Source organism: Tachyglossus aculeatus, chromosome 12 (assembly GCF_015852505.1).
Source record: "Tachyglossus aculeatus isolate mTacAcu1 chromosome 12, mTacAcu1.pri, whole genome shotgun sequence".
NCBI classification, from domain to species: domain Eukaryota; kingdom Metazoa; phylum Chordata; class Mammalia; order Monotremata; family Tachyglossidae; genus Tachyglossus; species Tachyglossus aculeatus.
This window is the reverse complement of record NC_052077.1, coordinates 16,208,270-16,230,253: the sequence shown is the minus strand read 5'-3', so window position 1 is coordinate 16,230,253 and position 21,984 is coordinate 16,208,270. Positions and strand designations below refer to the sequence as shown.

General features: G+C 41.6%; 1 protein-coding gene across 2 annotated transcripts in view; it reads left to right on the top strand.

The window, feature by feature from the left end:
- Nucleotides 1-21,984, top strand: part of INPP4B (inositol polyphosphate-4-phosphatase type II B) — a 514,133-nt gene that overhangs the window by 362,005 nt on the left and 130,144 nt on the right. For both annotated transcript variants that reach the window (XM_038755090.1, XM_038755091.1), the window contains 2 exons: nucleotides 7,904-8,051; nucleotides 21,714-21,844. In XM_038755090.1, coding sequence (XP_038611018.1) covers nucleotides 7,904-8,051; nucleotides 21,714-21,844 — 279 coding nt within the window. The remainder of the gene's footprint in view (nucleotides 1-7,903; nucleotides 8,052-21,713; nucleotides 21,845-21,984) is intronic.

The window sequence follows — 21,984 nt, the reverse complement described above, 5'->3', positions numbered from 1 at the left end:
CACACTTCACTTCTCTAATGCTAACCTTTTCACTATACCTCGATAATAATAGTAATAATGATGGCATTTATTAAGCACTTTCTATGTGCAAAGCACTGTTCTAAGCACTGGGTTGGTCACAAGATGATCAGGTTGTCCCACGGGGGGCTCACAGTCTTAATCCCCATTTTACAGATGAGGTAACTGAGGCCCAGAGAAGTTAAGCGACTTGCCCGAATTCACACAGCTGACAATTGGTGAAGCCGGGATTTGAACCCCTGACCTCTGACTCCAAAGCCCATGCTCTTTCCACTGAGCCATGCTGCTTCTCATCTATCTCACTGCTGACCTCTTGCCCACGTCTTGCCTCTGGGCTGGAACTGCCTCCCACTTCACATCTACTAGACGTTCATCCTCCCTCCATTGAAAACCCATATTGAAGGCTTCCAAGAGGCATTCCCTGACTAAGCCCTCTTTTCCTTTTCTTCCACTCCCTTGTATGTCTCCCTGACTTGCTCACTTTGTCCATCCCCCCTCCCAACCCCACAGCACTTATGTATATATCTGTAATTTACTTATATTAACGTCTGTTTCCGTTCTAGACTGTAAAGTTGCTGTGGTCAGAGAGTGTGTCTGTTATATTGTTATATTGTACTCTCCCAAGTGCTTAGTACATTGCTCTGCATATGATAAGTGCTTAATAAATACGATTAACTGACTTACAAGACCAGTCATAAAATATAAGGCCTGATTTACTTGAACTGATGATGTGGAAAGGGTTAAATGAAATTCCTTTTAATTCTGGCACTCCCAGTTATAGTTCCTTGTGGGAAGTGATTGTGCCTACCAACTGTAATGGATTGTATTTTCCCATATACTTAATACAGTGCTCTGCACACAGTAAGCACTCAGTAATTGCCATTGATTGATTATTTGATGGCTGTCAGTATTAATATCTTTAAAAACTTTTCAACCAGCCAGATTTATTTTGAAAGTGTCAGAATTCAGCTTTTCAGATCATCATCAAGGGTATGTATTCATTCATTCAATCATATTTATTGAGCGCTTATTGGGCCCAGAGCATTGTACTAAGCTTTGGGAGAGTAACTGATGGAGTCAAATATTTTTATTGCACCTATGGATACAACTAACCCGTTTAATAATGATAATAATAATTGTGGTATTTAAGTGCTTACTATGTGCCAAACACTGTTCTAAGTGCTGGGGTAGGTACGAGATATTCAGGTTGGACACAGTCCCCATCCCAAATTGGACACACAGTCTTAATCCCCATTTTACAGACAAGGGAACTGAGGCTTAGTGAAGTTGAGTGACTTGCCCCAGGTCACACAGCAGGCGAGTAGCGAAGCTGGGATTAGAACTCAGTACTTCTGACTCCTAGGCCTGTGCTCTTTCCTCTAGGCCATGCTGCTTCTTTCTCTAAGTCTTTCACTGCCTTTCTTTTGTTCTAAACAAAGAGAGTTCTATCACTAAATTCCTACTGATCCTGTTCTCTCTATCAACAGGACCACTTTGTTATACTTTATTTTTCTTTCACATCTTTTATGCAGATCTTTGCCTCTCTGTTCAATGTTCCTATAAAAAGAATGGTTCTGACAGGTTTTAGCTACGCTCACCAAGCCTTAACCATTGTCTTTTATTGACAGAGCATTTCTATTGCTTTTTAAAGCAGTTTTGAAATGGTTATACCTTCCAAACCCAGCTTCTACATCGTCTTCTAGCACCTGTCTCTCCCTGTAGTCTTTAAGCTCCTTGTGGGCAGGGACTATGTCTATCAACTCTGTCATATTGTACTCTCCCTAGCACTTAGTACAATTCCCTGCCCCTGCTAGGAACTCAGTAAATATGATTGATTAACTAGATCATGTCCATCAACTTGATTGTACTCTCCCAAACAGTACAGTGCTCTGCACACAGTAAGTAGTAAGTGCTCAATAAACACGATTGAATGAATGAATGAATGAATGAGTGAATTTAGTACAGTGCTCTGCACCAAATAAGTGCTCAGTAAATGCTGATGATCTACAAATTTGCAAATATCAACAACCATTCAGACAGAAACGCGTTAGGAAACACAATCAGTGCAGAGAATGTAAAAGTTAAAAAAAAAGAGACTCTAGAAGGCCAGCTTAAGCTCTGGGAGATCGAGTGTGGCATAAAATGGGGCATCAAGCTTCAATCCAAATTAAAAGTCTAGGTTTTTCGAGCCCTTTACATTGGCATCATTTGCTAACAAGTTTGCGTCAATTGAAAAGATCACCGAAAACAAGTTGCTAGAGCACAGTCTATTTGCCAGTGTGATAATGCTCAGGGCAATGGTTTCACATGGAAGGATGTAAGAAGAGTGGATAATAACAGGACATTTAAGTGGCTACTGAATAGTGAACTGAAGTGGGATATGTAGGTTAACTCTGTGTCCCAGAATAGCCAGTCCAGTCATACATATTTTTAGGCTGTTCTGGAGAATTTTAGAGAAATATGAATTCATCCTGTGATTGGGACAGGCTGGCTAAATAGGTCAGTCTGTCTTGCACTGATGTCTATCTGCTTTTGCTCATTTTACATGCCCAAACTTCACATCCGGCAGACAGACTAGCCTCTGAGGCAGCAATCTGTGGAGCAGAAATCTTGGAGAAAATCAGGGTAGCTGGAGACGGATTTTACCACTGCAACAGGTGCTGTGGAAAACACTTCAGAAAGGCACAGAACTATCTTTATATGCACAGAGTGCAGAACAGATCGACAGACAGGCTTTCATAGACAGTAGAATCCTCTCCAAATGTGAAGGGTAAACCTTGGGTTGGTTTGCACTATTTCATTCAGTCATAATAATCGTGGTTTTGGTTAAGGGCTTACTATATGCCAAGCACTGTACTAAATGCTGGGGTACTTACAAGATAATCAGATCTCTCATGGGGCTCACAGTCAAAGTAGGAGGGATAACAGATACTAAATCCTCATTTTACAGATAAGGAAACAAGCACAGAGAAGTTAAGTGACTTTCCCAAGGTCACACAGCAGATATGTGGTACAGCAGGGATGAGAACCCGGGTCTTCTGAGTCCCAGGCCCATGCTCTTTCCCATTAGAGAAGAAGCATGGTTCAGTGGTTAGAGCAGGAGCCTGGAAGTCAGAAGGTCATGGGTTCTAATCCTGACTCTGCCACTTGTCTTCTGTGTGACCTTGGGCAAGTCACTTCACTTCTGTGTGCCTCAGTTACCTCATCTGTAAAATGGGGATTGTGATGGAGATCCCCACCTGCAACAGGGACTGTGTCCAAACAGATTTGCTTATATTCACCCCAGAGCTTACTACAGTGCCTGGCACATAGCACTTAACAAATACCATAATTCTTCTTATTATTATTATTATGCCATTTTGTGCCTCTCGTGTGCCCTCTCTTTCTCTTTGACTGTTTCTGAATTTAGCAGAAATAACTTAATAATAACTTAAGTTACTTTATGATAACTTAGTAGCAGCTTAGTAGTAATAATACTCTGCCATGTTCCTACTCAATCTAGGTGCCTTTTGAAACCTAAATAGGAATCCCAGTTTCACTTTGGTTGATAGTTTGTCATAAAATGGACGGGTGGGTTATATTTTCTACTTTACATTTCTTTGTCTAGTCAGACTTCCTCCTTGAGTCTGTTTTCTCCTCTACCGATAATTGTTTGTTTTAACTGTGCTGCCTGGTTTAGAGAGTCCATTTAGGCTTCATGGGGACTCACATGAGGGCAGGAAGCAAATTACCCTGTTCAGGAGTCCAAAGAGAGAAAACCAGAGAACAACTACAACGATTTTAATTTCTTGGCTATTTGCAGAAAATTGGTCATTTAGCTTCTTCACTTGCATTCATTTTAGAGAAGCCCTTAGGGAAATCTGCAGGGGGTGGTGGGTTCTTCAGAACCTCTCCTCCCATCTGATCTTTCAAATGAATGTGAAATAGCTATAACTGTTTTGGCTAGTTTCCATTGGGAGGTAGTTAGCATAATGATTTCTTTTTATATTTTCACAAAAATGGTATTAAAAACAAGCTACTGCTCAGGTGCTCTTTTATCTTTGAGCAGTGTTAGATAGCCAGAATGAACTTGTTCCATGGTCAGCCTAGGGCTTTCTCTGTGAACGAACTTAGCATCAGTTTAGTTGGCGCTCGAAGCCATTCACACCTTTCAGTCCACATCGATGGCAGTAATTCCTTGTTGTTCATAGATACATGACTGGATTGTGAGTGTGGAACTCGCCAAGCTGAATTCATTTTTGTTGGTGAGAAGTGGTTCCTTTTTCAATATTAACAGTAATGATCCCATTTGTGGTCCTCTCATGAGAATGCTTGACCTATAAAGTTAGGCCAAGGAGACTCATTTTTTTTCATATATTTTTAAGAGGCCTCTTAAGGTGGAGCTGTTCAGAATAAGATGAGGGCTGGATGGACATTGTGGGCTTTGCCTTGAGCCTGTTTCCTATCTTGGGTCTGTTGTTTTAAGAAACACATAAACAAGGATTTTCCGGAAAGGAGAGAGACACTCTAGGCAAACTGTCTCAGGCATAGGTGATAGATGCTGGAAGCTCTTTACATCTCTGCCTCCAGAAAACATCAGTAACAACTCACTGGAAGGTACCTTTTTTTGGATGGACTATTTTCTTCTTCTCTCAACACTGAGGTATTTATAAGCAGAAAAAAAGAAACTTTAGTCCTTAGGGAGGGTATTGGAACAAATCACTATAAAAGGATGAGCAAGATAATTTTTTTAAAAAATTGTATTTTACTTTGGGCTATTTAGCCATTCACTTATTTGAATATTTTCCATGTTTACTTTTTAAAAGTTGCATTCCCACAGATTGCTTGGAATGATATATACTGGGTGGCCAAGTGAGAGCTTGTGAATTCCATGAATCAAACTGCCCTTGATTGCCCTTGGCTCTAAGCCTAAACTAATTCAACAAAAGAATATATTTAGATTATTGGATAGCAGAAGAAAAAAGAAACAGAAACCTCAGAGGGTTTATGTTTGAACTGGGGAAAAAGAAAGCAGGATTGTCTATTCTGCCGATATCCAGAACTAAGTCTTGAGAAAATGTCTAAATAGGGCCTTACTGAAGGACCCAAGAGACCTAAAGATTTCCATTCTACTGGATGGCGGACAAGTATGAGGAATCTGGGTAACATTCAAAAATTATTATTAGGAGAACAATGTGAAAAAGCAACAGGCTGAAGGACATAGCAGAAGAATCCTCACGATATTCTCTAAGAAAATCTAGAATATCTGAAAGCTTTAATCTTTTTCCTTGGGCTTTTTCTATCATTTTACAGACATCTTATGATATTTTAGCTATAGAGCCATCCTTCTGACTCAAAAGAAATTGTCAAACATAAAAGAAGAAGAGGAAGTACTATAGAATTCAGTTGGCTCAGGAAAATCTTATCATATGAAATAAGGGGGAAACAAGGATAGTAGGTTCTCCCAGAATGGGGAGGTTATGTTTGTGATGAACTCTGCATCACACTTACATTCTGATACTCCAATAGTCATGTCATGTCTGATACCATATACATGCCCACAGCCATTTCCTCTACAATGTATCTGAATGAATCCATAGAGACATAATGTCCGAAGGACAAAACAAGCAGGTGTGACTTAAAAGTGGGCATATATTTATGGTGAAACTTTTGTCCTTCATAAAAGAAATCTTATCCCCATATGCCATAATTAATTGTTTCATTTATTTTAATCTCCAAGCTTTATTGTTTTGGGTGTGGTTGTTTTCTGTAGGCCCCTTTTACCTCTCAATTCTGCAAATGGGTGATACTTTTGGTTGTTCTCCTTCCAGTCGAAAAAAGATGAAATGATGGGTTTATTTTTTTGTAAAAGCTGTGTTTTTCCAAAGACTCCAGGTAGATTGCACAGTGCAAGTTTTACTTATAGAGGGTCTTTGGAAAGTTGTAAATTCAACAAGGTGCACACAGTTATGTCTCCTTATGCATTATAAAATAGCAAGCTCCATGGAACTATTGTAGGTTAGGCGAACACAGATGGAGGGTTTAATGATGTTTGTCTCCTGACACCCTGAATTAACAAAGAGAGACTTGTGCTGAATGGTACCAAATCCTGTCTTCACAATAGCTTTTTTTTTTAAAAAAAATGTTTTTTAAGAGCTTACTCTGCATGAAGCACTGTTCTAAGTGCTGGGGTAGATACAAGTTAATGGGGTCAGACACAGTAACGGGGAGATCTAGAATCCACCACCCCTTCTTCCCCATTTAAATTACCACTATGCTGGTCCAAACACTTGTCATTTCCGATCTTGACTATTACCTTGGCCTCCTCGCTCACCTCCCAGCCTGCACCTTACCCCCTGTCCAATCCACACTTCATTCCACTGCCCAAATCATTTTTCTTAAATGCTGTTCTGCCTCTATCACCCCAGCCTTCAAAAACCTCCAACAGGCCGTCCCTGTTCACATCAAGCAGAAGCTCCTCACCTCTAACTTTAAAGAAAGCAATCAAATTTCTTCCCCCTGTTGATCCTCGCTGACCCCTACCATACATACACACAAATACACATACACTTTACTCCTCTATTGGCAATCTACTCATTGTGCCTCAGTCTCAGTCAGTCACTATTGATCTGCTCATGTTCTCCCTCCTGTCAGAAACATCTTCCCCCTTCATATCTAGCAGACCACTTCTCTCCCCATCTTCAAAGCTCTACTAAAATTATACTATCTCCAGGAGGCCTTCCTTGATGAATCCTCCCACCCTCTCCACCCCACAATTGCATCACCTCTGCACTTGAGTCCTTACGACCTAAGTACTTAGGTACTCATTCCACTTCATCCCTAAAGCACTTAAATTCATATCTTCTTCTACCTGTAATTTATTTTAATGTCTGTCTCCCTGCTATATTGTAAGCTCCTTGACAGCTAGGATAGTGTGCATTGACTCTACTGTACTCTCCTAAGTGCCTATTTCAGTGTTCTGCACAGATTGATGGAAAACAATTCCCTCTGAGGAAGCATCTAAAATGCTAGATTGAAACTAATCTTTGCTAAATTTGCCCACTGAATGTCTTCAGAAGAAAATCTAGAAAACTTTAAAATGTGATTATATGATGAAATTACCATTGCCCAGGTAGAGCAGATTTTAGAATTTGGATGAAAATTTGGTCCAGAGCTGTGAGGTAGAAGGGATGATACAGTGAATTGCTTATAGATTTAGAGCCGGGAAGAAACAAGAACAAAGGTGAGGAGAAATGCAGCAAAAAAATAAAAAATAAAAAATGCATATCTAGCCTAAATAAAAGAAACTGGTAATTTGCTGATAAAGTAAGCAGTAATTTGGCTTACTGATTGGGAAATTAACACAACAGGATTTGTGTCTCAAATACTAATTTGAAAAACAAGTTGCTCTGGAAATTGCAATTTTGACTCTTGAATAACTTATCCGCGATAAGCTCATAATATTTAGCCTGGACATCCCAGGGACAAGGATGTAAACTGTTGGCCACTGACCCTTAAGTGACCAAATACTCTTGGCAACTAGACTCCATGACATTTCAGGCAACCTGCTGGAAAAGCCAGGATAAACTGGCCCCAGTGTCACCTAGTCACACAGAGTTATTAGCCACCGGTGTGAGTTTTCCCTGTTCATTCGTGTGAATATTATCATAGCCTCTAGCTTTAATGAATGTGTGCAGGAAACAAATTCACATGTATTAAAGTCCCCATATATTGAGTGGAATTTCACCACCTACTACTGATGGACAAATAAATCTGCCCTGGAACAGATGGCAGGAGAGAGGGAAAAAAAAGAAGCAACTAAAAACAAACTTAAACTGAACTTAAAAACCCAATGAGCAGTATAGAAATAAAGCATTATTCCACTTTTGTTTTCCTCCCTGTACAGTGCTAAAAAATCCGGTGTGCAAGCTATATAGATTTCCCACGTCGGACAGCAAATGGCTGCAGGTCCGAGAACAGATGTCTGAGAGCACCCTTTCTTTTCACATTCCAAAGGAATTGATCTCCCTGCAAATTAAGGAAGACTTGAGAAGGTAAGAGAAAATCCTATCGGATAACACTGTCAGGGAGCATTAAAGCACATGAAGTGTCTATGGCAGCTTCCTGGACGAAGGATGCTGCGATTGTAAAGAATGTTCTAAGATGTCAGGGAAGAATTCGTGGGTGCTGTTCTCACCTCTGCTCCATGGTACCCTGACTCAGTTTGTCCGTTCCAAGGGCAGCTGAATGGCTATTAGCTGGAAAACACTTTGGGGCGTTTGGATGAACTTGCTTCTTCAAGACACGTGTTGAAGATTGGCTAGTAACAGTGGATTCTGAGCCCCGTCCAGCACTGAGCACAGGTTCTAACACTGAATTGTAAGCTTCAGATTCATAAGTGACTGGAGTACTATTTGCATGAGAGGTGTTTGACTAGATTATGGATGTGCCTGGGTGTCCTGTCAGATCTACCAACCTCCAGTAGGAGGGATTGAATTGTGACCTGCTAATGACCCTTATCCCCTATGATTGACACCTGTCCCAGAGTACTTGGCACATAGAAAATAGTTAATAAATACTATTACTTATTAGTATTACTATTATCCCTACCCCTCTCCCTTCTGCCCCCAGAACTAGAGTCAGAGCTTAGAACACTGCTTTGCACATAGTAAGCGCTTAATAAATGCCATTATTATTGTTAAGATAATAATAATAATAATGATGGTATTTGTTAAGCGCTTACTGTGTGCCAAGCACTGTTATAAACACTGGGGTAGATACAAGGCAATCAGGTTGTCCCATGTGGGGCTCACAAGCTTCATCCCCATTTTACAGGTGAGGGAACTGAGGCACAGAGAAGGTAAGTGACTTGCCCAAGGTCACACAGCAGACAAGTGGCGGAGCTGGGATTAAGCAGCGTGGCTCAGTAGAAAGAGCACGGGCTTTGGAGTCAGAGGTCATGGGTTCAAATCCCGGCTCCGCCAGTTGTCAGCTGTGTGACTTTGGGCAAGTCTCTTCACTTTTCTGTGTTTCGGTTACCTCATCTGTAAAATGGGGATGAAGACTGTGAGCCCCCTATGGGACAACCCGTTCTCCTTGTAACCTCCCGAGTGCTTAGAACAGTGCTTTGCACATAGTAAGCACTTAATAAATGCCATCATCAAAAGGATGAGGAGGAGGATGTGCTTCCTCTTCAACGACTGGTGCTGCTGCCTTCATCATCACCATCGCTTCTCCTGCTAATACAATATGGGTGAAGATGTTGGCAGGAGTAGAGAAGGCAAAATGTGATCACTAGCAGTAGGTCTAGGAGGAGAGCCCAATTTGTCACTTATGTACATATCCATCTGTAATTTAGTTTGTCTCTCTCCCACTCTAATCTGTAAATTCCTCTTCTAAGGTCTAAGCTTGTTGTAGGCAGAAAATTCCTGTTAACTCTGTTGTACTCTTCCAAGCACTTAGTACGGTGCTCTGCACATAGTAAGTGCTCAATAAATACCACTGATTGATTGTGGGCAGGGGCTGGCTAAAGAGTAGGCTCTTTTGTATTTTGCTGTCTTTAGTGCAGAGCCCAACATGTAGTAAGCACTCAATAAATACCACTGTTTGACTGGATAAAGGAAGTCTTGGTCCTTAACCGATATGCTGAATGACCTTGGGCAAATCACTTAACCTCTTTGGGCCCATTTTCTCCTTCCTGAAAAAGCTTGTCTTCCTCAGAGGGATCTTGGGGAAAGAAATGAGATCCTGTACATTTCCTATTCATTTGGTCAGGATGCCAGTGTGCCAGGGTCCTATTCATTTGGACGATAGGACCCTGGCACACTGGCATCCTGACTGATCAGCATGGAACAAGTTCAAAAGCCAGTGGGTAGTCGGTCACACCTGATGGCCAGCCATTCTTGAGGTATGACTCTGGGGTGGAAGCGGGCTGGCAGAGATTTACCATTTTGGCTTCAGAAAGGGGGCTGCAGGCTGCCTCTCAGAGATTTTTCACCTCTGGCCTGGAACGCCCTTTCTCTTCAAACCAGACAGACAATTCCTCTCCCCCTCTTCAAAGCCTTATTGAAGGCACATCTCCTCCAAGAGCCCTTCCCAGACTTAAGCCCCACTTTTCCTCATCTCCCATTCCCTTCTGCGTCACCCTGACTTGCTCCTTTTACTCTCCCCCCTACCCAGACCCACAGGACTTACATATATATATATATATATATATATATATATATATGTAATTTTATTTATTTGTATTGATGTCTGTCTCCCCACTGCCAGACTATGAGCTAATTGTGGGCAGGGAATGTCACTGTTTATTGTTGTACTATACTTTCCCAAGAGCTCCGCACACAGTAAGCACTTAATAAATATGATTGAAAGAATAAATGAATTTGCACTGCTCCCAGATTTTTAGACCAGCTCTATTCTGTTCCCTTCATCCAGCATCTCCTCTAACAAATTCACAAGCTAACATTTTTTTTTTGAGTCTTGGAGGGGCACAGGAGGTCCATTAGCATGAAAATTGCATTGCCCCAAGGAGGTCTCAGCCAAAATCACATTGTGGGGGAGAGGAGAGGCTGGGAAAGCAAGCTGGGTGAAAACAAAACAGAAAGCCAATGAGGGATGAGGTTGGCACAGGAAGAAATGAAGAAGCTTTCTTTCCCCCTCCCTCACTCCCCATCAGGCAAGGCACCCCGGGCAAATGCCAGCCTGCTCTCCCCAGCTGCCTGCTGAAAGTTTTTTTTAAACTATTTTTTAAAGTCACTGGCCTATCAAATCAATCATTGGTATTTAATGAACTCTTACGGGATGCAGAGCATTACATTAAGGGCTTAGGAAAGTATAGTGTGCTAGCTAGGGTATAGTGAGAGAGAAGCAGTGTGGTCTAGTGGATAGACCATGGTCCTGAGAGTCAGAAGGACCTGGGTTCTAATCAAAGCTCCACTACTTGTCTGCTGTGTGACCTTGAACAAGGCACCTAACTTCTCTGTGCCTCAGATACCTCATCTGTAAAATGGGGATTAAGACTGTGAGCCTTATTTGGGACAGGGACTATGTCCAACCTGATTAACTCATACCTACCCCAGTGCTTAGTACAGTGCCTGGCATATAGTAAGCGCTTAACAAATACCATAAAAATAGGAGAAGGAAGGAACAAGTCCTTAACTTCTCCGTGACTCACTTTCCTCATGATAACAACACAGTTGATATTGCCAGGAGTCATTTATTTTAGTAACGTACTTAAAGCTTAAAATCAGATCAAAAAGTCAGTGCCAAAATAACTTAAAATTTTCATTTCTCATTCTCTGCCCTATGTCCTCAATATCTATGACTAAATAAGGTTTATCAAAGACATTTTTTCCGTTAAAATGAAAGCATTCTAATGGATTTTTTCTCCTTTTTTAAACACAACGTAGGAACAACTCTATTTGTAGAAGCCAAACTTGGCTTAAAATAGAAATCAAGTTCAGACATGAGTGGATAGTCAAAATATTGAACAGATCTGAAAAAAAGGACTACTAACTGATTAAGTGGGAAGATAGAATTTGCAGCCATCCACTTCAGCTCCCAGGACCGTACTCAGCACATAGTGGAACTCAAAATTGATGATTGACTGACTCATGCTTCAGAAAAATATGGAAGACATAGTCTAATAGTTAATTCCTATATAATTGGAAATGGGAGAAGAGCATAATTGAAGTAGTTTTAATCCTCTTCCCTGCCCTTCCTCCATCCACCTCACCTTCAGTGCTTTCATGCTGATGGGAAGTGAGTTTCACCCTCCCCCAACACCTGCAGGGGAATTGTTTCTATGGCTCAGTAAGCACCCCGGGAGTTTCACATGTTTGACATTTATGCCACCAATGCTACTTTCTGCTTAGGATAGAGAAGCAGTGTGGCTCAGTGGAAAGAGCACGGGCTTGGGAGTCAGAGGTCATGGGTTCAAATCCTGGCTCTGCCGCTTGTCAGTTGTGTGACTTTGGGCAAGTCACTTAACTTCTCTGTGCCTCAGTTACCTCATCTGTAAAATGGGGATTAAGATTGTGAGCCCCACATGGGACAACCTGATCACCTTGTATTCTCCCCAGCGCTTAGAACAGTGCTTTGCACATAGTAAGTAAGTGCTTAACAAATACCAAAATTATTATTATTATTATTATTATTAGAGAAGAAAGCAGGAAGGAAAGGTGAACGAAGTGCAGCCATTGAGGGCCCTGGGGGATCTGTCAGTTCCTTGGCTGTAACACCCAGGAGAATAATAATAATCATGGTATTTGTGATTACTTACTATATGCCAAGCACTGCTCTTAACACTGGGATAGATACAAGGCCAACAGGTTGTTCCACTTGGGGCTTACAGTCTTAATCCCCATTTTACAGATGAGGTAACCAAGGCACAGAGAAGTTAAGTGACGGAGCTGGGATTAGAACCCATGTCCTCTAAGTCCCATGCCTATGCTCTTGTCACTAGGCTATATGCTATGAAGGCAATTGATCAGGAGACAATGTAAACCTCTAGTTTATCAGATCATCTTGAAGGACTATGCCTGATTAGCATGCCTTTGTGCAAAATGTGCCCATCTGTTTTGAAACCCTTCAGAAAATGTGCCTCCACTTGCCTCTGATCGCTGGCAGTGCTTTGTGGTGGGACCAGGGCAGGGTGTCAGATGTCAGATGGCAAATTACTTTCAAAACAGAGCCCCGGGGCCAATCCCTGGGTGCAGTTTTTAACACTCTTAGCCTGCATACTACACATTTCATATCGAAAGGGGATGCAGAAGGAAGTGTCATTTTTCTTTTCCCAAAAGCTACTGTGCCCCCATATCTCCTGTATCTGTGGTATTTATTGAACATTTACTCTACAGAGCTCTCTGTTAAGCACTTGGGAAAGGACAGTATAACAGAGTTAGTAGGCATCCCCTGCCCGGGAGGAGCTTGTAGTATCAAGGAGATAACTAAGGAAATATGGCTTCTCTTTGCCCTCTCCCCTCGAAATTCAGTGATGTGAAGCGCCCGCTGCATTCACTCCACTGCCATCTGGGTTGAGAGCCCACAACACTCATTCATTCATTCATTCATTCATTCAATCATATTTCTTGAGCGCTTACTGTGTGCAGAGCACTGTACTAAGCACTTGGGAAGTACAAGTCGGAAACATATAGAGATGGTCCCTACCCAACAACAGGTCCTTACATTGAATTACACTCACTAGTAAGGCCTTTCAAAGTTCCAGGGGACCAGACACCACCCATTTCACATACAGGGCAAGGGAAGATTGTTCTAAACAAACCATGTATTTTGCAGAAGGAATTCAAAATCTCAGTGGAAATATTTCAGGAGTGATAAACTTGAAGTTTTAAAACACCTTCCCATTGAAGTGCTGGTGTGCTTCATGCCATGTGGTTTATCGGGAATGTGTGAGATTTTAGCTTCTCATTCCTATTCTCTTCTCATCCTCTTTTGGCTCTGTTGGCCTCACATCCTGCTTACCTCATTAAAGCCTGATAGGCAGATGGATGCTTTTACTAGATTAATCTGTGGTTTCCAGCCTTTCCCTTGCTATGAGATTCTTGCAAATTTGTGTTTGTGGTATGGCACAAATCGAGAGAGGCTTCTGAACTATCCAGCCAGCACCTGCCCCTTAGATTTTTTTCTCTTGGTAGATCTTTCAACCCTGTTCCCCCTCCCACCTCATCCAACACATTCTGTGAAAATCAATCAATGGTATTTATTGAGTGCTTACTGTGTGTAGAGCATTTTACTAAGAACTGGGAAGGTTAGAACATCATACCCACCCCCCTCCTTCCCCCTTACCTTTTCATCCTCCCTCTCTTTCTCCTTCTCCCTCTTTTCACCACCTCCCTTTCCTCACCACCCTCTCCTTAGTAACTTTTCCTCCAAGTAATTGGTTTTGAGGAGAAGGGCTATAGGCTACTCTTTGGGACCTCTGTGATATAAAGAGGCAGGAAGACACGCAGAGAGGAAGGAAGGGAGAGATTTAGTTCCTACACATTTTCAAGTTGCCTTCTATTTGGGTATCTCTGCAAGTGTGCTAGAATTGGGGGCTACTGTGAATACTAACATTTGTATTGAGCCTTGTTGGAGAGAAGTTTCAGAGAAAGGCCCGGATGACCATGTTGCAAACGTTGCACTCATTCCAAACACAAGGTAGTGAAAACATTCCAGCAGTCTCATGCTTCTTTTGTTTAGCTTTTGTTATCTAACCATCATTTTTGCATTTTTCTATACCTCTTTGAGATGATACGTTTACTGATATAAAATCCCTTATCCACAGAAGAGTGTACATAGGGCCACTCTTTAAAAGGGATGGTTTTGAGTCTGTGTGAAAGCTTGGATATCTCAACTGCTACTTAGGGGATTCCCTATTCAGAAGTGTGCTTCGCAGAGCTTTTAAAATGTTGGGTTCAACTCCTGTTGTCACCTTCCACACATTATTGTGTCTGAAGCCAAAACACAGCTTTCAGCTAGTGTAAGAGGGCTTTAAGAAGAGTCACCTTCCAAGTAATAAATCTGTTCAGTTAGCTATACTAGAGCAGTTTTGTCCTCCAGCCATGAGACTTCTCATAAAGCAGGCATAGGAAGCTCATCACTTGTTTGTGTGTGGGAAGTTAAGTGACTTACCCTAAGTCACACAGCTGACAAGTGGCGAAGCCGGGATTAGAACCCACAACCTCTGACTCCCAAGCCCTTGCTCTTTCCACTAAACCATGCTGCTTCTCTAATCCTGGGGTGGGTAGCTAAGTGATTCTAGTAAGATCCAAAGAGCCTTCCTTATTTCATATTTGCAAGTGAATGTGTCCCTTAAGACTCCCAGCAGCAATCAGTGTCTCAGGTTCCCAAATTCATGGTTGGGGGTTCAAGCCTAAAGGAAGAGAAGTAGTGTGGCCTAGTGGACAGACCAACGAGCCTGATAGAATGACCTGGGTTCTAATCCTGGCTCCCACTCTTGTCTGCTGTGTGACCTTGAGCAAGTCACTTAACTACTCTGTGCCTCAGTTTCTTCATTTGTAAATGGGGATTAAGACTGTGAGCTCCATGTAGGACAAGGGACTGTGTCCAACCAGATTATCTGGGGATTAAGACTGCAAATCCCATGAAGGATAGGGACTGTGTCCCACCAGATTAGCTGGAATCTACCCCAATGCTTAGTAGAGTGCCTGGAACATAGTACTTAGCAAATACTATTTTAAAAAAGCCCTTAATGTAAGAGAATCTGGCTCTGTGTACCAAAGACAGCATCTAGCACTGGGATAATTAAAATTAAAATGAAATTAAATAAAAATTTTATTTATACTTGGGAGTCAAAAGTTAATGCAATGGAGGGATGAGGGAGAGTTTTAGAGGTTATAGAGGCATTTTTACTGAAACCATTTGCCAGAAAGCATACTTTTGTTGTCCCCAAGATTGTTAAAATATACACCTTCAGTCAAGGAGGTGGATGTTGAAATGATAAAAAAATCTGTGAGGTTTTGACTTTATTTTTCACAGGGCATTTCCTGAGAGGTAGGGTGGAGGATCCCTTGGAGGTGAATTTTAACCAGTCTCCTAATGTGATGTTATAAGGAAATTGAAATTATGCTGGCCATTTGTCTGGTTTTATACTGGACCGTACACTTTACAACTGATCTGCCCCCTGTTCAATATTAACATGTCACCGGATGCCTTGATGTCTGGCACTTTAATTTTAAGCAGCCAGTCTCCCCCACCGCACCTCCTGCCACTAAGTCCCAGTGCTTGGAAGCAGCACCTTAGTAGGAGCCTGAGAGAGGAACCCAATGACTTGAACATGGAGAGATTTGGAGGCCCCAAACATCACCCTCAACATCCCTAGGGATTGTGTGAACTTCCACAAAAAATGCTTTTATGTGTGCCCTTAGGGCCCTCTTATGTATAAGTTGTAATGAGCATACAAAGATGGGTCAGCAAAGGGGCATACTGCCATTCAATCTTGCCCTGTGCTTGATGTTAATAATAATAATAATAATGGTATTTATTAAGCACTTACTATGTGCAAAGCACTGCTCTAAGCACTGGGGGGATACAAGGTAATCAGGTTGTCCCACGTGGGACTCACAGTCTTAATCCCCATTTTACAGATGAGGTAATTGAGGCACAGAGAAGTTAAGTGACTTGCCCAAGGTCACACAACTGACAAGTGGCAGAGCCGGGACTCAAACCCACGACCTCTGACTCCCAAGCCCGGGCTCTTTCCACTGAGCCACGCCGCTTCTCGATGATTGATTGATTGATTGATTCCATACCAGTCCAGACCAGGTGCCACAAGCGACACCATTTGGTCCACACACGTCCCAGATCAGAAAGTGGAAAAAGTGCAAAATTGAACAAGTGCCACATCATCCTGGAGAAAAGTAACCGTGTTCCCTGGATGCCCTTTTTTTTCTAAATCATAGGTCAGTGGGAGAACACAGAGAGGGAGAGAAGGAGAAGCGGCTGGGTTACCTGCTTGCTGGCTTCTGGCTGCTCCCAACCAAGTGAGACACAGAGCCTTGAAACAGAAATGAATGTGAGGGTTTGAATCATTTGAAGTGGGAAAATTTTCAAAGGGGACCATAGGGCTGCTTAAAGGGAAATCTAGGCCTATAAACAGCAATTCAGTCCTATCAAGTGCAATGAATAGAATAGCAGGGGTTCTATCTAAACAGATTTAGGTGTGCCTTTTATTTGTTGTGGTTGGCTTCACCCTGAGGTTGTTTTCAAGAATCAAACCATTTATCACATACAAATGTAATAACCCAGAGAATATTAGGAAATCTTAAAGCAATTGTGTCTGTGAGAGAGTGAGAAAGATTCCATTTATGTAATTGGAAGCTATAAAGTCTATAGAATGTAAACACATTTCCTTAGCGTACATTGGGGATGGAAGAATTAAAAAGCAAAAGACAGCATTCTAATGATTAGCCATCATTAGCCTGATCATTTTAGACATTTTGCAATAGTAGCAATAGTATTTATTTATTATTTACTGTGTGCAGAGCACTCTACTAAAGCTGAGAAAATATTCACAGGAGGAAATTAGACACAGTACCTGTTCCTTGTGAGGCTCATAATCTAAGAGTTTAAGTGTAGAGAGGGATTGGAGACAGATACATAAGGAGTGATAAAACATCAAAGCACAACACAAATACACACAATAGGCTCAGAGTCTCAGTGGTGATGGAGGAATATGAGAACTTGAGGAAGCAGCATTTTCCCTGGCCCTACATACCCAGAGCATGCTGAGAACAGGGACTCTTAATGTCCCTAGAATGAAGTGTAGGCCTTTTTTGGTTTGTGATGCTAACCACTTGTCATTTTTAAAAATTAAAAGTCTAGTGATCAGTGACTGCAATTCTTATCTCAGTGTTATAAACAAAAAAAATTAAAACAAAATATTTTGAAATGTGCAGTTGAACTTTCCTGTTTTGGTGTAGTATACAGATCAAATAGTTGCACTTATGACTGTTTCACGTCATCAAAACTTCTTGAGATTTTCATTTGGAAACTGTTACCTAATCTTTCTTCATTTAATGTGTACTTTTTCATTAGTTCCCTGAACTGAATATTTTTTCTGGTTTGTAATCCATCTGGTTAAACCTAAATTTTCCCTGTAACAATTGTGAAAGTGCTTAGCCCCTCAAACTTTCCATCTTGCTATACCCATAGGCAGTGTGCTTTTAGGTATAATTGTATTCAATTTTCATTTCAACTTGCCATACAAAATAGCTATTTCATTCATTCCATATTCCTTTTTGACCAGAAAACTGTGAAATAATGTTCTAAGGCTTTCTCTTTAGGGATTGCCCCCCTGTAGGAGTACTTTCTCTGAAGAGGCAACCTGCTTAACCTTTGATAATGAAAGAACTCTTCCATGGTTCCAGGGTGACCTTTAAGCAAGGGATCAGTGCTTCCTCTAGACCGTAAGCTCTTTGTGGGTAGGAAATGTATCTACCAACTCTGTTATATTGTACTCTCCTAAGCACTTAAGATAGTGCTCTGTACACTGTAAGTTCTCACTAAATACCGTTGATTGATTGATTTCTGGGACTCCCAGTTAAAGTTTTTCTTAGAATTAATTCTGAGAAAATTCTGCAGGACCTCAAGATGGCACCATCAGCACCATCTTTGAGGAAAATAATGTCAAGTTCCGTTTTTCTTATAATGGTATTTGTTAAGCACTTACTATATGTCAGGCACTGTGTTAAGCGCTTGACATAGTTCATGTCCCACATGGGGCTCACAATATTAATCCCATTTTTACAGATGAAGTACCAGAGGCACAGTGAAGTGACTTGCCCAAGGTCACATAATGGAAAAGTGGTGGAGCTGGGATTAGAACCTGGGTCCTTTTGACTCCCAGGACCATGCTCTATCCACTAGGCTGCACTGCCTCCCAGTGTGAATTGCTAAACCAACTCCTGAAGATTATTGGTAATCTTGATCATTCGTTATTCAGTTGCATTTACTGAGTGCTTACTGGGTGCAAAGTACTGTACTAAGCGCTTGGGAGAGTACATTTGCTCCCAGATTTCCCAGTTTGTCTGTAGTTCTCACCCTGGCATGGAGTGCACCATCGGGGCTGCACTCCAGATATAGGAAAAGATCAGGGGATAAGATCAGGAGCTCCCTTTGTAGCTATTTGACCTCATTTGTTCACCTGTAGCCTAAAATTATTTGTCTTGCCCAAGTTTATCAAAATCCTCAAGCCACGGCCAATCCTTATCACAGTTGAAAGGTCTCATTATGACTCTTTCCCCATCACCAGTGAAGTCAAACAAGTCATGTTCTGGTCCTCCGGGAAACTCATCCATCTTAAACTACACGCACTGAATCAATCACACAAGAGCTGCTGTAACTGAGGTCGGCACCCTAGATGAACACAAGAAGGCATGGAAATTTTCATCAAGCACTGTACAGAATCAGTAAAGCTCTGAATCATGTTAACGGTGGTTTGTGAGTGGTTCAGAGCTCCACTGTGGTGGAAATTAGCTGTTTTTCCCTCAGATACTGCTAAAACTGTGAGCCTCTTTTGGCACAGGGACTATGTCTGATTTGATTGTATTAATATCTACCCCAGCACTTAGCACATTGCTTGTAAATATTTAACAAACACCATCATTATCATTAGGTGGTTGAACTCCCTAACAGAGGTAGTGGGAGAGATGACCTAGGGTACTCCAGCAGTCACATCGAGGTTCATGGATGTGGACAGAGCCGGGGTCCCTGCTCAGTTCACTAGTTCAATCCTTAGATTGGAGTGATGGGTTGTGTGGACCATGTAGTTCTGTGGCCTGTCCAGATGTGTGAGAACCTTCCTGACCCCCGGGTTTCTTCTGCAGTCACTTCTAGGCTCATATATAATGATAATACAATTGTGGTATTTAGTAAGCACTTAGTATGTGCCAGATACTGTTCTAAGCTCTGGGGTAGATACAAGATAATTGGGTTGGTCACAGTCCCTGACCCACAGTAATAATAATGATAATGATGGCATTTTTTAAGCACTTACTATGTGCAGAGCACTGTTCTAAGCGCTGGGGGGGAATACAAGGTGATCAAGTTGTCCCACGTGGGACAAATGAGGTCAAATAGCTACAAAGGGAGCTCCTGATCTTATCCCCTGATCTTTTCCTTTATCTGGCTCAGATGAGGGAACTGAGGCTCAGAGAAGTTGTGACAAGGTCACACAGCAGACAAGTGGCCAAGCCGGAATTAGAACCCAGGTCCTTTTGACTCCCAGGCCTGTACTGTAGCCACTAGGCCACGCTGCTTCCCCTAAATGTGGAAAGAGCCAGTATTCCTGCTTAGCTCTCTAGTTCAACCCTTAAATTGGCATGACAGGTTGTGTGGATCTTGTGATTCTGTGGCCCTTCTAGATACATGGGATTCTTTCTGTCATATAAGCACCATAAATATGCACTTTATCGTAAACTGTTAATCTTAGAAGTTTTTGCTTTGAGAGATTTATGGCACTTAGTTGTTTAACATCAAACCAGGACTAAGAGTGGAAATCCATCCAGGGAAAAAATGGGTGCATTTATGGTTGTTGGCCAAGAACCCATCTGCTAACTCTGTGAAGGCACAAAATAAGCACAGCCAAAACAAATTCCCAAACAGAAAAATTGCCAAAGTCAAGATGTAATCCATATTACAAATTTAAAAGAATGCCAACAGCTAGAAAAATATTAACAAATGCAAAGCTTGGTTTCCTAATTACCAAAAGCCAAGGCCCATATGCTTGGTTACATGGGTGGCATAAAACATTTGCTTGAAAAAGGGTCTAGAAAAGATTAAACTAAAGTGATCCCAAATGAGATTACCTTAGTCCCTTTATCCGTGTATATAGGTTAAATGGAGAGAATTACACCTAGATGAAATGGAGAGAAATACCTTACCACATGGAAAATGTTTCTAGCTGGATTCCCAGAAGGAAGAACAGAGGAACAGGGCAGGATTCAAAGCAGCACATCCCAAACTGAAAGAGTGATTCTTTGGGACATTCGGCTTTCTTTCACGAGTAACGAAGCCAGATTCACAGTATTAAACTCTTATGATTTCTCAGAGATTAGACTGTCCATTTCTTTTGCCAAATTGAATCCCTGATGAGCAGGATGTTACTGGTATCTATATGTAGCTGCCAAGTGGCAGGTGGGAGACTGAAGATTAGACTAGGAGGAAGGGGAAAAAGCCAAAGTCCACTCGCCTGTGGCACTGTCCGTTTATTAAGAGTAGTGAAGTGTTTTCAACAGAATGCAAAGGGAAATGCATACATTTAGACTGTGAACCCCATTTGGGGCAGGCACTGTGTCCAACCTGATTAAATGGTATCCCCCCCACTGCTTAGAACAGTGCTTGAATAAGTGCTGAACAAATATCTTGGTGAAAGATTTCCTCTTGGGTTATAAATGCTACATTTGTTTTGTGCTGTCCTCCTGATTTTTCACTTAACAAATCAAGCCTAGCCTAGTTGTGAAACTCCAGATTAGGGAACGGAAGTCATATACCTGTAGTGTGTGTGATCATAGGGGTTAGGTGTAAAAGGAAACTTGGTTAAGATTATTTTTCTGTTTTTATTTTGTGCATCTGTCTGTGTTGTGTTTTAGTGTTTCATCATTCCTAAAGTGCCTGTCTCCAGTCCGTTGTCCTGACATGCTCTGAGGAACAGGGAACATGTCTAATTCCCACCTGTGTATTCTCTCCCAGCGCATAGTACAGTGCTCTGCGCAAGGTGTTGCTAATGTTCCAATGGCTCTGGAAACTTTAAGCACATTAAAGGTTGATACTTTGTCATTCTGTCTAACCAAATTACTCTGTAAATGTGCCTGAATCTTGGGAGAAAAAAAGCTTAATTACACAGCACAACCATGGGGCTTTACTGAGAGTGCAAATAAAGGTTATAATTTGCCTAGGGAAAGAAGAAAATGTGCCATCTAGAATTATACTTATTCCCCCAAATATCTCACTGATCCTCAAGAAATCACATTAGTGCTTGACACTTAATAATTATTTCACAAACACCATCATTATTGATTATCATTGATTTTGTACTGTGACAACTCCAGAATGGGGAAAGATTTGAATCAGTAACCTTTTAGTAAGTTTCCACCCATTGTGTTTAAAAGAGAAGCATTTGGCTCAAGCCATTCCCTTGTCTTTTAATAAAATGGATTTAGTTCTTTTTCCTTTTCTTCCATTTGAACCAGAAACCAGGAGCTCAAAGAGCTTGGAGAGCTTTCCCCGCACTGGGACAATCTGCGCAAAAGTGTTCTTACCCATTGTGAGCACATGGTGAGCATGTACCAGGACACTCTGACGGAACTCGGGAAGCAGACAGGTAAGAAAATGCTCACTGGGTGCTTTCATATCTTGCCTGCAAGTTTAAAGGCCTGTGGAAGCAGGATGGATGTGGTTCGTGAGTGGCAGAATAGAAGAGACCGAGAAAGGAAGAGAAAAGCTTGAAGTGTACCACGTGTC